Here is a 15,600-nt window from a genome sequence, read left to right as displayed (position 1 = left end):
TACAATGGAATGGATAGAAGGGGGGATTAGGGAGGATTAAAGGAATTAGGAGACCAGCCACTTAAGGTAAAAGGTTCCTGGTAAAAAATTGGCTTGAATGGGATGAGAAAAGAAACGAGTGATGGGAAAAATTATGTAGAACCTGGAATACTTGATTGAGGAGTTTGAACTTGATCTGATAGGCAATAGAGACCCAAAGAAGATTTTTTGAGCAGGAGGGATACTAGGGCAAGTTGATTTCTCCTTTTCTTAACCACTATGGACAGCACTTAGAGCATAATGTTGTTGTGTTATTAGCATTACACGTTAGGAGGAATATTGGCCAGTTGGAATATGTGCAGAGAAGGGCCAGGAAGTCAAGTCATATGATGAATGGGAGATGGAATGAGGGATGGAGAAGTAAAGACATTGGAAGATTAGGAAAGCTGTCTTCAAGTATGTGAAAACTATCATTTGGAAACAGGAGTTAGTAATAATAATACTAACATGTAATATTAGTAATATTATTACTAATATTAATAATAATTAGCATTTATTGTTCATAATAATTAATTGTAATAACTGGCATTTACACGGCAATTTAAAGTTTGCAAAGAGCTTTACATATAGCATCACATTTGATCCTCACAAAAAACCTGTGAAATAGGTGTTATTTTTATCCTCATTTTACAGATGAGGAAACTGAGGCAAATAACGTTAAGTGACTTGCCAGGGGCCACAAATCTAAGTAAGAATCTGTGACAGGATTTGAACCCAGGTCTTCCTGACTCCTGGAGAGCTAGGTGGCACAGTGGATAGAACATCTGGCCTGCAGTCAGGAAGACCTGAGTTCAAATCCAGCCTCAGACACTATTAGCTGAGTGACCCTGGTTCAGTCATTTAACCCTGTTTGCCCCAGTTTCCTCATCTATAAAAATGAGCTGAAGAAGGAAATGGCAAAACCATTCTAGTATCTTTGCTAAGAAAACTCTAAATGGGGTCACAAAAGGGTCAGACACTACTGGAAAACAACTGAACAACAATCATACTTAGCACAATTGGAGTGAGTGAGTCAGTGAGTCAGTGAGTTAGTCAATGAATGAAGCATTTATTAAGTCCTTAACTGTGTGCAAAGCACTGTGCTAAGTGCTGGGGATACAAGTAAGAAAGAGAAACATTCTCTCCTCTCAAGGAGCTTACACTCTAAAAGGGGATAAAACACATGGGAGATTTCAGCTACAAGTCACATGTAAATGTCCTCTGGGCCTTAGGGGTAGAGTGGCAAAACAAATATCCATGGATAATGCCACATCTGTTTTGGATGGTGAGCCATTCAGCAGTGACAAGGACTTTTGTGACAAAAGTTTTCTAGGTCTTCTATAGCAAGAATGGTTATCAGACCTCATCTCGACATGGGTTACTGCCCAGGATGATGTCTGAGAACACTGCTATTCTCAAGGCTCTTGTGTTTAGAGTCCTGAGCTATCTGCAGCAGGGTCTGAGGGGAGCTGGTGGTCAAGGTGGTGGTGGTGGTGGTGGTGGTGGTTTGGTTTGGTTTTCCTGGCATACACTGCCCCCTGTCCCTCTCTCGGGGTTCCTAGATGCTTCAGCTAAGCTGTCGTGCCTACCCTATGTGTGGGAATTGGGTGATGGTTGGTATCTTATAGGATTTTAGAGTTATGAGGCCTTTTGAAGTTATCTTGTCCAGCTCTCGTTACAGATGATGAGGGAACTGAGGGCCCGAGAGTATAATTGACTTGACCTCTGTCACATTGGTATTAAGAGAGCAGATCCAGAATTTGAGCTAAGTATATCTGACTCCAAATCCTGGGTTCTTTGTACTACATGAACCTACCTCCAGATGCCTAATGACTACTTGGATGAATGATGAATAATAAAGTGATTTTAGGGCTATTAGTTTGATGGTTTGTTGACAGTGGACTGAACTAGAAGGAGCTGGGAGGCTGGGATGGATGCTAAGAGAATGCCTTCTAGTCTTTTTTTTTTTTTTTAGTGAGGCAATTGGGGTTAAGTGACTTGCCCAGGGTCACACAGCTAGTAAGTGTCAAGTGTCTGAGGCCGGATTTGAACTCAGGTACTCCTGAATCCAGGGCCGGTGCTTTAACCACTGCGCCATCTAGCTGCCCCATGCCTTCTAGTCTTAAAGGCTAACATTGGAACATACCAGCTACTGTATTTCTCTTCATGTTTGGACAAGTTGAACACAAACAATGTTATATGGGTCACTAAGCCAAGAGCTTTTCTGCAAGTTCTTCAGCTTGCATTAACCATCTACAAGCACCTGCTAAGCAGATTGAATTAAAGTGGTATAAAGTCCCTTGTTGCTGTTTTGTTGATTAGTTGTGTCTGACCCTTTGTGACCCCACTTGGGGTTTTCTTGGCAAAGATATTTGAGTGGTTTTCCATTTCCTTCTCTAGCTCATTTTATAGATGAGAAAACTGAGACAAACAGGTTTAAGTAACTTGTCCAGGGTCATATAGCTAATAAGTGTCAAAGGACTGATTTGAATTCAGGTCCTCCAGATGCCAGGCCCAATGTTCTATCTATCTAGACATATAACTACCAGTTAAATTCCTAGTAGAAAGATAATCTGGAGACTTTATTCTCTCTTTTTTTTGGGGGGGGGTAAGGCAATTGGGGTTAAGTGACTTGTCCAAGGTCACACAGCTAGTAAGTGTCAAGTGTCTGAGACCAGATTTGAACTCAGGTCCTCCTGAATCCAGGGCCAGTGCTTTATCCAATGCACCACCTAGCTGCCCCTGAGACTTTATTCTCAAAGCTGGAATTCCTATTTGAATATAGATAGGATCATAGGATTGAAAATGCAATAGGAATTTAGAGTCCATCTAAGCTACTAGGTCAGAGGTTATTAATGTTTTAGGCTTTTCTTTTCTTTTCTTTTTTTGATACCTCAGACCCCTTTGGCCATCTACTGAAGTCCTTTTATGTGACCCTGGGCAAGTCACTTAACCCTATGTGCCTTAGTTCCTTCATCTGTCAAATGAGCTAGAGAATGAATTGGCAAACCACTCCAGTATCTTTGCCAACAAAATCCAAAATGGGGTCACGAAGAGTCGGACACTACTAAAATGACAAAACAACCTGGACCCCTTCTCAGAATTATGTTTTTTAAAAAATGTGTAATTGAAGGAAATATTAAATTTCAATTAGAGGTTTGTGAGAATAAAGATTCTTTAGGGGGCAGCTAGGTGGTGCAGAGGATAGAGCACTGGCCCTGGAGTCAGGAGTGCCCGAGTTCAAATCTGGCCTCAGACACTTAACACTTATTAGCTGTGTGACCCTGGGCAAGTTACTTAACCCCAATTGCCTCACCAAAAAAAAAAAAAAAAAGATTCTTTTGACCATCTAAGCTCACTGACCCTATGAAATTTATCCACATGGATCCCAAATTAAGAACTCCTCATGTAGATCACCTCTCTCATTTTACAGAAAATGACACTGAGACTAAGAGAGACAATGTGACCTGCCCAGGGCCACAGAGGGAGTAAGTGCCAGAACTGGAATTCTTACCTAAATTCTGTGGCTCCAAGTCTGGTGTAATCTTGCCACTATAGCTCAAACTTCCTGGTTCTTGGGAGTAGGAGTTGGGAGGTGCTTGGGGCTTTCTTACATATGATCTCTGACTCACAAATGAAAGAATTAATCAGAACAGGGAAATACCCTAGTCTTATTTCAACCAACCAAGGATGGAAAATTCACCATTGTGGTTTTCCATCCAGTCCCTTAGCTCCCCTGCTTTTCCCTTTGTTTTGTGCAAAAGTGGGTTTCCTCTTGTGTTTTAGGAAATTATCTGATATTGTTCCTGTTTACAGATTTCTTTATATTATCCAGCCATAGCAATTAGGATCCCCTAGGAGAGGGTAAAGAGGAGGGGAGTATAGAGGAAGGGAGTTGGTTTTTAAGTGATGGATGGGCCATCAAAGAAAACCTGTGGAAGTGGGCGGAATTGATTACCTGAGCCAAGAAAGGTTAGACCAGTCATTGGGCTTAAGGAATGTCAATCAGCTCTGCTCTGCAAGTGCTCAAGATAAAAAAGAAGAAGAACTTTGTAGGTGTCTCAGAAGGGTGCTTGACCTTTAAAACAAGAAACAATCCAGTTTCAGTAGCTTCTGGCTTAAAGGAGGGAACTGATAATGTTCCAGGGAAATGTGTTGCGTACTAAGAGACCACAAATGAGACTTTGTTGTTGTTGGGTTGTTTCAGTTGTGTCTGACTCTTCATGACTCCATTTTGGGGTTTTTTTGGCAAAGATGCTTGCCATTTCCTTTTCCAGCTCATTTTACAAATGAGGAATTGAAGCAAACAGAGTTAAGTGATTTGTCGAAGGTCACACAGCTAGTAAATGTCTGAGGCCAGGTTTGATGAGTCTTCCTGATTCCCAGCCCAGTGCTCTATCCACTGTCCAGAGCTGAGAGGTTATGGTTCTTTTGTGAAGAATAGCAAAAAGGCCAGTATCACTGGATCACAAAGTACATGGAGGGGTGTAAAGTATGGGACAAATCAATTCAATAGGCATGTATTAAGTGACTACCATGTATAGAATACCACGCTAAGCACTTGGAGAGATATAGCTTAATTAAGAAATTATTAATAATCCCAGAGTTTGCAGTCTGGTACGAGGATAAAACATCAACACAGGTTGCTATAATAAATGCATCAATGAGGTGAATGCTTTAGGTACAAGAGGTAAGGTTGTTATTTACTGAGTCAATTTTGCCTCAGGGAAGAGTTGGATTAGTTTGAAATTCCCCAATGGTTAGGAGAAATTCTTTAGGAGTCAGATAACAAATTTTCTTCATATCCCAAAGACCATTGATCCTACAGAGATGAAATCCTAGACCGGAGGATCATCTAGTTAATATTTATTATATCCCTAGTTACCTTATGTTTTGTTCCTCTCCTTTGGAAAGCAAGGTCATTGAGGGCAGGGTTTTTCATTTGTTTGCCTTCCTTTTTATCTCTGGCATTTAGCACAGTGCCTGGAACATAGTAAGTACTTTTAAAAAGCACTTGTTGAACTACTTGTTAATAGAGCTGCTTGGGGAACCAAAGATGAGATCTCAAAGCAGCTTCCGGGAGGAACTGAGTGTCCCTTCCTCACCTGGGAGCAATGCCAACACAGATCTACTTTGGGCTGGAAGTTGGAGTGTCCTTGTCTAAATGACTGAAGGTGAAGAAATGAAAGCAGGGGTTGCCTTCAAAGCAGCATCTTTATTTTGCCAGACTTTACTCTTGGTCTGGACAGTGGTTAAGGACAAGGTCAGGAATCTGCACTCAGTAACCTTGATCATTTCTTTAGTGGACACCTAGGTGTCCACTAAAGACCAACATGGTAGGTTCAGTCTTGAGGAATTTCTCTCCAGTGGCAATTGGATTGGCTCATGTTTGGTCTCATTTATAAGTTTCTCCAGAAGCTTTCAAATTGGGCTTGTTTTAAGCTCTTTCTTTTTTTCAGGCAATGGGGGTTAAGTGACTTGCCCAGGGTCACACAGCTAGTAAGTGTCAAGTGTCTGAGGCCAGATTTGATCTCAGGTACTCCTGAATCCAGAGCCTGTGCTTTAACCACTGTGCCATCTAGCTGCCCCTAAGCTCTTTCTTAGAAGTATTCAACAATACAAACAACAATCTAATAAATGTTTGAATGCAAAGCATATTAAAATCATAAAGGATATAAAGAACAGTACTGGGGCTCATACCAGAGTCCAGTTAGCAACAGAACAGGTATATTTTCTCCTCCCTCCACCAACTCAACAGAAAAAAAAAAAACAAACCTCATAACCAATAGGGGAAGTCCTAGCATTGGAAACTTAGAGGAAGACAGGGTCACTACCTACTTCTCCCAAAATCCTGGTTTGGTACCCCATTTCCTCTGGTGTCCACATGGGTGTCCAACTGTCTTGGCCCCTAGTCCTGCAGCATCTGTGTGACCATTACCAGTGTGACCTTGGGCAAATTAATTATCAAATGAGATAACATAAATAAAACTCTTTGCAAACCTTAAAGCACTATAAATACGAATGCTATTATTATTATTACTATTCCAGATATTGCTTTCCTCAGCTGTAAAATGAAGGGGTTCTTTGCTTTTTTTCCCTTGGGTTCCTAGGAAATGTTCTTTCATACTTCAAACTAAATCTTGATTTCACTGGTGTCTTGTTCTCTCCACATCTCTGTCTAAGCCTTGGTAGGTTGTACTATGCCTGGTGCTGGCTACATCTAATCCAACTCTCATTTTTATAGATGATGAGACAGAGTCCCAGAGTGATGACAAGATTTACCCAAGGCCTGTTATTGATTCATTTTCAGTTGTGTCCCATTCTTCGTGAACCCATTTGTAGTATTCTTGGCAAAGATGCAGGTGTGGTTTGCCATTTCCTTCTCCAGCTCATTTTGCAAATGAGGAAACTGAGGCAAATAAGGTTAAGTGACTTCCCCATGGTCACACAGCTAGTAAGTGTCTGAGGCTGGATTTGAACTTAGGTCCTCCTAGCTCCAGGCAGGGTGCTCTATCCACTGTGCCACCCAACTGCTAAAAAGTGACAGACAGCTAGGTGGTGCAGTGGATAAAGCACTAGCTCTGGATTCAGAAGGACCTGAGTTCAAATCCAGCCTCAGACACTTGTCACTTACTAGCTGTGTGACCCTGGGCAAGTCACTTAACCCTCATTGCCCTGAAAAAAAAGGAATGGAGTCTTTCAATAATATTCAGTTACATTCATATTCCATAATTTATTCAGTCATTCTAAAAAGTGACAGAGCGAGACTCAAACCTAAGTCTTTCTCTTGCATCATGCTTCATTCTCAGATGACAAACACACAATGTGTTTTCAGAGGTGTGCCTGTAAAAGTTCCTTTTTTGAAGGGTTCTTTTTAGACATGATCTCTAATGATCTCTAGTTTGTGAAATAAAACATGGACTCAGTGGGAGGAAAAGGGCAGCTAGGTGGTGCCGTGGATGGAGCACTAGACCTAGAGTCAAGGAGACCTGGATTTAAATAAGGTAGAGTTGCACAAAATCGTCAGCCTCACTGTCTCTTCCTGAGTCACTGAAGTCCAGTGGCAAGACAAAAATCAAGAAGTGATGGTCCAGGATGCAGCGGATGGCCTTGGCACCTTTGATGTCTGCCCAAGCTCTAAGTGCTCCAAAGCACCTGCTTCAGTTGCCTCTGTGGCCTTTGGAACACATTGTTTTCATCCATCCATTCTTCTGAAGGAAGTCATCATGTGCTTGGGGTAGACATCTCCCTACTCACCAACAGGTTTGAGGCCTGCTGGTTACCCCCAGCTTGGTTGAAGGACCTCACAGGCCATCTGGTCAAACCCCTACCTGTACAGACATCTCCTTTACAACAGTCCTGACAAGAGGTCCCTCAGCCTCCAACTTGAGAACCTGGGGTGGCAGGTGGGGTCTGGGAACAGGATGACTCGGGAACTCCTGAGTCAGCCCTCCTCCCACCTAACTGTTAAGTGTTAAGTTTCCCCTCAGATTGAACCTCAGTCTGCCTCTCTGAAATTTCATTTCCTTTGTCTGGGGCAGGAAACAGTGTGGACTCTTTTTCTCCCTCAGTCAGTTCCCTCATTTGTCCTCAGGCTTACCCTCTTATTGTTGCTCTTTCTTGAAAATCCAGATATTTAACTTATTTTTGCTCCCACTCTAGGCCTATTCCACACCTTCCCAAATTCCTGGGTGTTGTCCATGGGTGAAGATTTGTGTGGGGTGGGCGTCTTACCTACTGAATTCCTTGTGTGGTCTTCAGAGAGGAGGTCACTCATATGCCACACCCCTCCTGTCTACATCATACCCATCAGACTCTCTTGCATGTAGGCTAGGATATTCCTGATCTCTGCAAAGGAGTCATTGCAAAGGAATTGGAGGTGAGGGAGAAGATTTGTTAGCAGTTGTGGAAGGGGAAGAAAAGGCTATTTGGAAGCTTAGCTTTCTGTAAACAGCATGGAACTTTTTTTTTTTAAAAAAAAGGAAGGACAGCAAAGCACTATTTGTACCAGTTGATGAAGGGCCTTCCCTCCCTGCCCTGGCGCCTCCCCACCAACTGCAGCTGATGAGAGTACTTTGGCCAGACTCCCAGCCACAATTAGTGATTACACCACCTACCTGGCACACTCTGCCTGTATAGTGTGGACAGAGGCTATTCCAGTACGTGGGAATAAAGCTCTTTCCAGATACGTGTGTGTCTGGGGTAAGACTATATGCTCCCTAATAATAATACCTTACCCCAACTCCCCATTCTCAGCCATTACTGTATCTCCACAGGGGACTTGCCAACACAGAACTACTACTAGCTATGAGACCTTGGACAAGTCATTTCCCTTCCCCAGGCCTCAGTTTCCAGTTTTGTCAATTATGAAGAGACTTGGATGAGTTGCCAGTGAATAAGCATTTATGAAGCACCTGCTATGTTCCAGGCAGTATGCTAAGTACTGAAGATGGGCAAAAGACAGTCCTCTGTGCTCAAGGAGCCCACTATCTAATGATGGAGACAACAAACAAATTTAAATAGGAAATAATCAACAGAGAGGGCAGCAGGCACTAGAATGAAGAGGCCTAGGAAAGGCTTCCTGAATGACCTCTAAGGTTCCTTCCATCTCTAACATTCCATGTTGTAAAGGTCCCTTTCAGCTCTAACATTCTGTGTCCTAATGCTGCATGTTCTGAGGTCCCTTCCAAGTTTGACATCCTAGGATTCTGCAAAGATCCTGCTGGGCAGCTGCTAAGAACACTAGATCTTAAGTCAGGAGACCCGAGTTCAAATTTCATCTCTTCTATTTAATACCTGTGTAATTTTAAGTAATTACTCTGTTGGACTATGATCTCTATGGTACCTTACTTCATCTCTAAGTTATCTGATCCTGTGATCTTACCAACTCACAGGTCAAGTATTTATGGTGAATCATGAAGCTACCAATTGTTTCCCCAGGACTCCATGGCACATCATGGGGTATTTCAGGGCCACGTCGGATATGTCCCACAAAGGAAGGCAAAAAATTAGTAAAGAATTTACTCTGTAGTTACAAGTGTTTTCTAATAAGAAAAAAAAAGTGTGACGCAATTGAAAATAAAGGGTAAAAATTAAAACAATGAACAGGAAACAGATTCCAGGCAAGTCCCCATGGCTGTGGGAAATAAATGAGATAGTCATGGTACCATATCCTGAGAAAGTTTCACAAAGAAAACAAAAATAGAGACTCATCATGGACCTTCTAAAGGGAACTTTCTCATAATTGGTCACGAAAAGCTAAAATGAGACGCCAGAGGGTTGGTTGGTTGTGAGTTGGAGACAATTCAACAAATAATTTAAGTGTCTTCTGAGTTCAGTGTACTGTATGGCATTGTTGTTGGTGGTGTTCAGTCTTTTCAGTCATGTCTGACTCCTTCATGACCCCATTTGGAGTCTTCTTGGCAAAGATACTAGTGATTTGCCATTTCCTTCTCTGGTTCATTTTTCAGACGAGGAAACTGAGGCAAACAGGGTTAAGTGACTTGCCCGAGGTCACATAGCTAGTAAGTTTCTGAGGCCGGATTTCAACCCAGGAAGATGAGTCTTCCTGACTCCAGGCCAGGCGCTCTATGCACTCTAGAAATATAAAGTTTAGACAAGATCTCATCAAATGTCCTCATGGAATTTATAGTCTGGGAGGGGAAAAGGCACATCTGTAGGTAACTAAAAGAGAAAACAATATATGATAATTATATTAGAGAAGTTCAAAGCAATGTGCTATATAGGTAAGGTCCAAAGGTGATGGTTTTCATGGAAGGCATTCAACCCCTTCATTTTACAAATGATGAAACTAAGGCATGGGGGAGGTTAACTGCCTCACCCAATGCCATGTGGCTAGTAAGCACCAGAGGCAAGACTTGAACATGTGTCCTCTTAGTCCCAGACCAGTTTTCTTTTCATTCGAAAGAGTGGGTAGGAATTCAAGAGGTGGGGGGATAGGAGTTGTGAGGGCATGTCATAGATAGGAAACAGGATGGGCAAAAGCACAGAGGCCAGAAACTATGGAGCACCTGGAGGGGATGGAAGCGTCCAGTTTGGCAGGACCATAGCATACATAGGAGGGTATGGGTAGGATAATCAGAGCTATTAGAGACGCTGTGTGGAGCATTAGTTTTAGAGTCTACAAACCTGGTTTGAGTCCTGTTTTTGCTCTATACTAATTATGTGACCATATGATGACAAGCCATCTTAATTCTCTGATCTGGTTTCTCATCCATTCATAGAGTGAGCCTGAACCAATTGTGAGTTTTATAAACTTTGAAATGCTTTATACAAGCCTGCCATGCCACCCCTCCCCTACCTTAGGGTCATAGGACCAGAGATTCAGGACTGGACATGATCCCGAAGCCATCTCATCCACCTCCCCATTTAAAAATTAAGAAACTAGGGGGCAGATAAGTGGTGCAGTGGATAAAGCACCGGCCCTGGATTCAGGAGGACCTGAGTTCAAATCTGGATTCAGACACTTGACATTTACTAGCTGTGTGACTGTGGGCAAGTCATTTAACCCTCATTGCCCTACAAAAAAAAATACAAAAAAAAATTTAAGAAACTAGGTCCCAGAGAGGTTAAAGGTTCAAGGTCATTCCTCTGGGAAGTGGTAGAGCTGCGATTTGAGTCCACGACTTTTTAGCAGAAGACTCTACTTCATACTTGAACGAGAAAATAATAAACATTAAACAAGAGAGAGGGTGAAGTAAGCAGAACCAGAATAATTTTCATAACAGCCACAATCATAGAAAGGACACTGACACTGAAAAACTTCTGAACTTGGATCAAGGTGGTGGCCAAAGAGTTCATGACTTAGACTTGGAGGACTGATGATGGTAAAACTTGCTTTACCAAAGAAGTGGTGGACTATAGGTGCAGAATGAGACATACGTTTTCATACATGATCAATATGTTGATTGATTAATTAATGTCATATAATATATAAATATCGTAGGCTTACAGTATTTATTAATTATACAATAATACATAATATAGCATGTGCATTACATAATATATTTTATATAACAGCATATTAAATAATTTATGATGTTATAATATAAATTAATTTTATATAAATGTAATATATGATTTAATATAAATATATTTTATATAAATGAGTATAATTATGAATAACTATTATTATTGTATATCATCATAATAACATTATTATATTAAGGTGGTTAGAAAGTGACACTGTGGTTAAAAAAGAACATTAATAAAACTTTTTTTAAAAAGAAAGAAAATAGAGGCTTTCCATCACAAGTTCCTTCTTCTTCATTTTTCTATATCTCAGAATCCTTTGACATTATCCTTCATTCTCTCCTCTTTTACTCTAGTCTCTGATGAATATGTGGCTCTTTATTCCCATACCATTCCCTCCTGTAGCCTGTCCCCATCATTGCCTTCATTTCTTCACCTCTCACTCACTTTGTAACCTCCTGTGGTCTTCCAAACTCATTCCTAAGCTGAAACTACTCTCTCCAAAGTTACCCATGAGCTCTTAATTGTCAGATTTCTCAGTCCTCATCCTTGATCTCTCTGAAAAATTTGATGCTGTTGATGATCACCTCTTTCTCCTGGATACTCTCTCCTCTCCAGGTTCTCCTAATATTACTCTCTTGGTTCTCTTCCTGCCTTTGTCTCTTTTTCTGGCTCATCATCTGTGTACTGCCCTCACTAGACATAGGTGTCCCCTGTTTTCTCCTGGATCTTGTTCTCCTCTCTTTACAACCTGTTTCAGTGATCTCATTAATTCTCATGTAATCAATTGTCATCTCTGTGCAAATGAATCCTAGATCTACATATATATCCAGCTCATTCTCTGTCCTGAGCTATAGTCCTGCAGCACCAAGTACCTTTTGGATATTTCTAACTGTATGGTCCCATACATATCTCAAATTCAACATGCTCCAAAGAGAACTCATCATCTGTCCTCCAAGAACCTTTCTAACTTCCCTATTTTCTGTCGGGGGTACCACCATCATAACCTTAGCAATAATGTTCAACTTTGCATTTCCCCATAACTCTCATATTCAATAATTTACCAAACCTTATCATTTCTACCTCCACAACATCTGCCCTATTTGTCACCTCTTCTTTATTCAGTCACCAACTTTGTTTCATCTATCATCATCTATCATCCAGATTCTCTCTCTCTTTTTTTGTGGAGCAATAAGGGTTAAGTGACTTGCCCAGGGCCACACAGCTAGTAAGTGTCAAGTGTCTGAGGCCAGATTTGAACTCAGGTACTCCTGACTCCAGGGCCAGTGCTTTATCCACTTCGCCACCTAGCTGCCAACCCAGATTCTCTTTTGAACATAGTTGATTTCCAGATAATTTCCAAATTGCTTTCCAGAATGGTTGGACCAATTAAAAATCCACCAGTAGTGTATTAGGATGCCTATCTCCTCTCAGCCCCTCCATTATTGACTATTTTCATCTTTTATCATCTTTGCCAATTTGCTGTTTATGAAATGAAACATCTGAGTTGTTTGGAGTTGCATTTCTTTTATTATCAGTGATTTTATTCAGATGGTTGTTAATAATTTTCAATTCTTATTTAGAGAACTGTGTTCATATTCTTTAACAACTTATCTTTTGTGGAATCTCAGAAATATATACATGTTTAACATATGTTTATACATATATTCACATAAATCTTGGATATTTTACACTTATCAGAGATATTTGATGCAAAGATTGTTTTTCCAATCAACAGTTTCTCTTTTTACTCTAGTTGCACTGATTTTGTTCATACAAAAGCATTCCAATTGCCTTTAGTCCTCACAGCTTTTAGGTGTGTGAACTTAGATAACTTAATTCCTCTGAACTTAATATTCTTCAAAGTAAAATGAGGAAAACATTTACAGTACCTACTTCATAGGGTCACAATAAAGGAAAATTCTTATAAGCTTTAAAATGCTATAGAAATATGAATCATTATTAAATTCTTTTTAAAAAAAATTTCTGTCCTCCATTTTCTTCAGGAAGAAAAGATGATGAAAATCCTAGAACATTACCAAGTCCGGAGTGGAGTAACTGGCAATGTGGGGATGGAAGTGGATGGTCTGCCCTTCCATGGCATTCATGCTGAAATGATCCAAGAGTTGATTGATGTTACCAACATATAATACATACACACACACACAGTAACTGGGCTGTGTTCAGCTCACAACCTAGATGTCATTATGGATTCCTTCCTGTCATTTCCCCATATTGAATTCACTGCCAAGACTTGTTGATTTCACTTTTGTAGTATTTCTCTAATACATCCTCTTCTCTCTTCTAATACTGCCTCCACCTTAATGTAGGCTCTTCATTCTTGGACTCCCACAATATCCTGCTGGTTGGTCTGTCTGCCGCAAGTCTCTCCCCACTTCAGTCCTATGCATAGCTGCCAAGGTGACTTTCTTACTAGGTTGTATTGATCATGTTTCATTCCTCACTACCCCCCAACTCATTATACTTCAGTGACCACCTATTACCTCTAAAATCAAATATAAAATCTCTTTGACAGTTAAAACCCTTCACAGTATGGTCCTCACCTACCCTTCCAGTTTTATCCCATTTTGAGTGAGTCACACAGAATGAGCAGGCATAGATGGGTAGAAATCTGTCTCAAAATCTCGTTATATTCTTTCTGTCTAAACCCTCCCCTTTTCTATGATTCCTTATTTCTGATAAGTCAGCTGGGTTCCTTCCAGTTAACTTTTTTTTTTTAACAATTTTGGCATAATCTTTGACTTCTCACTTTTACTCAATCCCTGGATATGCAATCACCCAACAAATCTTGTCCTATCTGTCTTGACAACATCTCTGGGATCTATCTCCTCTCCACTAATCACCTCCACCTTAGGCACTTATCACCTAGACTATTGCAATGGACTCCTAATTAAGCCTCCCTGCTTCAAGTTTCTTCCCACTCTAATCCATCTTCTGCCTAACTGCCAAAGTAATGTTCTTACCATACTGTGTTGGTCATGTCACATTCCTCACTCCCCCCCCCCCACCTCAATATACTTCAGTGACAACCTATTATCTCTAAGATCAAATATAAAATCTTTGACATTTAAAGCTCTTCACAATTTTGTCCCAACCTGTCTTTGTCGTTTTATCAAGCATTACTTGCCTTCCTGAATTGTATAGGCCAACCAAACAGCCCTTATTGCTTTTCTTTCCATTTGTTTTATAGAACACAAATAAATTAACCAAATGTGAATAGTAAATTAAGGCATGATACTATCCATGAGTTAGAATTACATAAAGGAAGAGGAATGAATTCATACTGAAAACTTTCTGTGGAATGAAATCCAAGACAATTTTTGCATTGTATGTGGTGTCAACCCACAGAGAAGCATGATACCTACTGATTACTTGATTGGTGCATTGTGTATCTTTTGATAATAAAGTATCTAAAAGCAAACATTCACTTGCTTGGCCAGCTACAATGATAAAATAAAATAATTATTACTAATTATTATTTGTGAGTCTATCCTATACAGAGATTTTTCAAAAATTGTGAAGGACTTACCAAGACACATATAAGAAATATAGAAATAAAACTAAAAACTAAAACAAAACAAAAAAACACACTATAGAAACAAAGGAAGACAACTGGAGAGATATTAATTGCTCATGGTTGGGTCATGCTGATAGAACAATGATAGCAATACTACTGAAGCAAATTTATAGATATTGTCCCATACCAGTCAATCTACCAAAGGATTATTTTATAGAACTAAATGAAAAAATAATGAAAATCATTTTGAGGAACAAAAGGTAAAGACTATCAATGTAAATAATGGAAAAAGTGGAAAAGTAGGAAACCTAGCAGTATCACATTTCAAACTATACCCTAAAGAAGTAATCATCAAGGCTGGCTAAAAAAAAGAAAAGTCGATTAATGGAACAGATTAGGTACACAAGACTCAGAAGCAATAGGGGCATCATATTTGATAAACCCAAGAACTTCAACTACTGAGGTAAAGACTCACTATTTAACAGAAACTGCTGGGTAAACTGAAAAGTAGTCTGGAATAAATTAAGTTCAGCTCAAAATCTCACATCTTATGTTACAATACACTGCAAATGGATTGTGATTTTTAAAATCTATATTGTGTGATCGCCTTAAATAAAAAAGCTTCAGCACCAGTCTTTGGGCATTAAACATTTATTAAAGCATACAGATATTTATAAGGAGTTCAGAAAGTTAAGGAAAAGAAGTCCTACCTAGCCTAGAGTTCCAGCCTGGTTGGGTTCTTCCTCAAGTCCTCCTCCACAGCCTGCTTTAATCAGGAACTGCCCAGCAAGCTGATTGTGGAAGCTTTTTATAGGTCTGGAACAGAGGCGGTCCTTACTGCTTCAAGCTGATTGGTTGCTGTCCTCCAAATCCATTGGTTTTGAAGGTGTTCTCAAGTTGAGTTCACAGTCTAGCTTCTGAGAACAATACCTTCTTAAGGGATAGTCAGGTGTGATTACAATCCAATTAACTTGAAGTAGGCTAATCAGCAGTCAATCACTCTCACTTGATTCAATCAGTCTAAATTAATTTCCAGGTGGGTCTTTGAGTAT

The 15,600-nt window shown here is 40.2% G+C and overlaps 1 protein-coding gene across 2 annotated transcripts in view; it reads left to right on the top strand.

Annotated features, from left to right (window-relative positions):
- Positions 1–14,452, top strand: part of DGLUCY (D-glutamate cyclase) — a 132,296-nt gene extending 117,844 nt beyond the window's left edge. For both annotated transcript variants that reach the window (XM_043988705.1, XM_043988706.1), the window contains exon 13: positions 13,017–14,452. In XM_043988705.1, the coding sequence (XP_043844640.1) occupies positions 13,017–13,160 (144 nt within the window). In that variant the 3' untranslated portion in view covers positions 13,161–14,452. The remainder of the gene's footprint in view (positions 1–13,016) is intronic.
- The last annotated feature ends 1,148 nt before the right edge of the window (positions 14,453–15,600 follow it).

The sequence above is a fragment of the Dromiciops gliroides genome, chromosome 2 (assembly GCF_019393635.1).
Source record: "Dromiciops gliroides isolate mDroGli1 chromosome 2, mDroGli1.pri, whole genome shotgun sequence".
Taxonomy (NCBI): domain Eukaryota; kingdom Metazoa; phylum Chordata; class Mammalia; order Microbiotheria; family Microbiotheriidae; genus Dromiciops; species Dromiciops gliroides.
The sequence above is the reverse complement of the archived record's forward strand: the minus strand, read 5'-3'. Positions and strand labels throughout refer to the sequence as shown.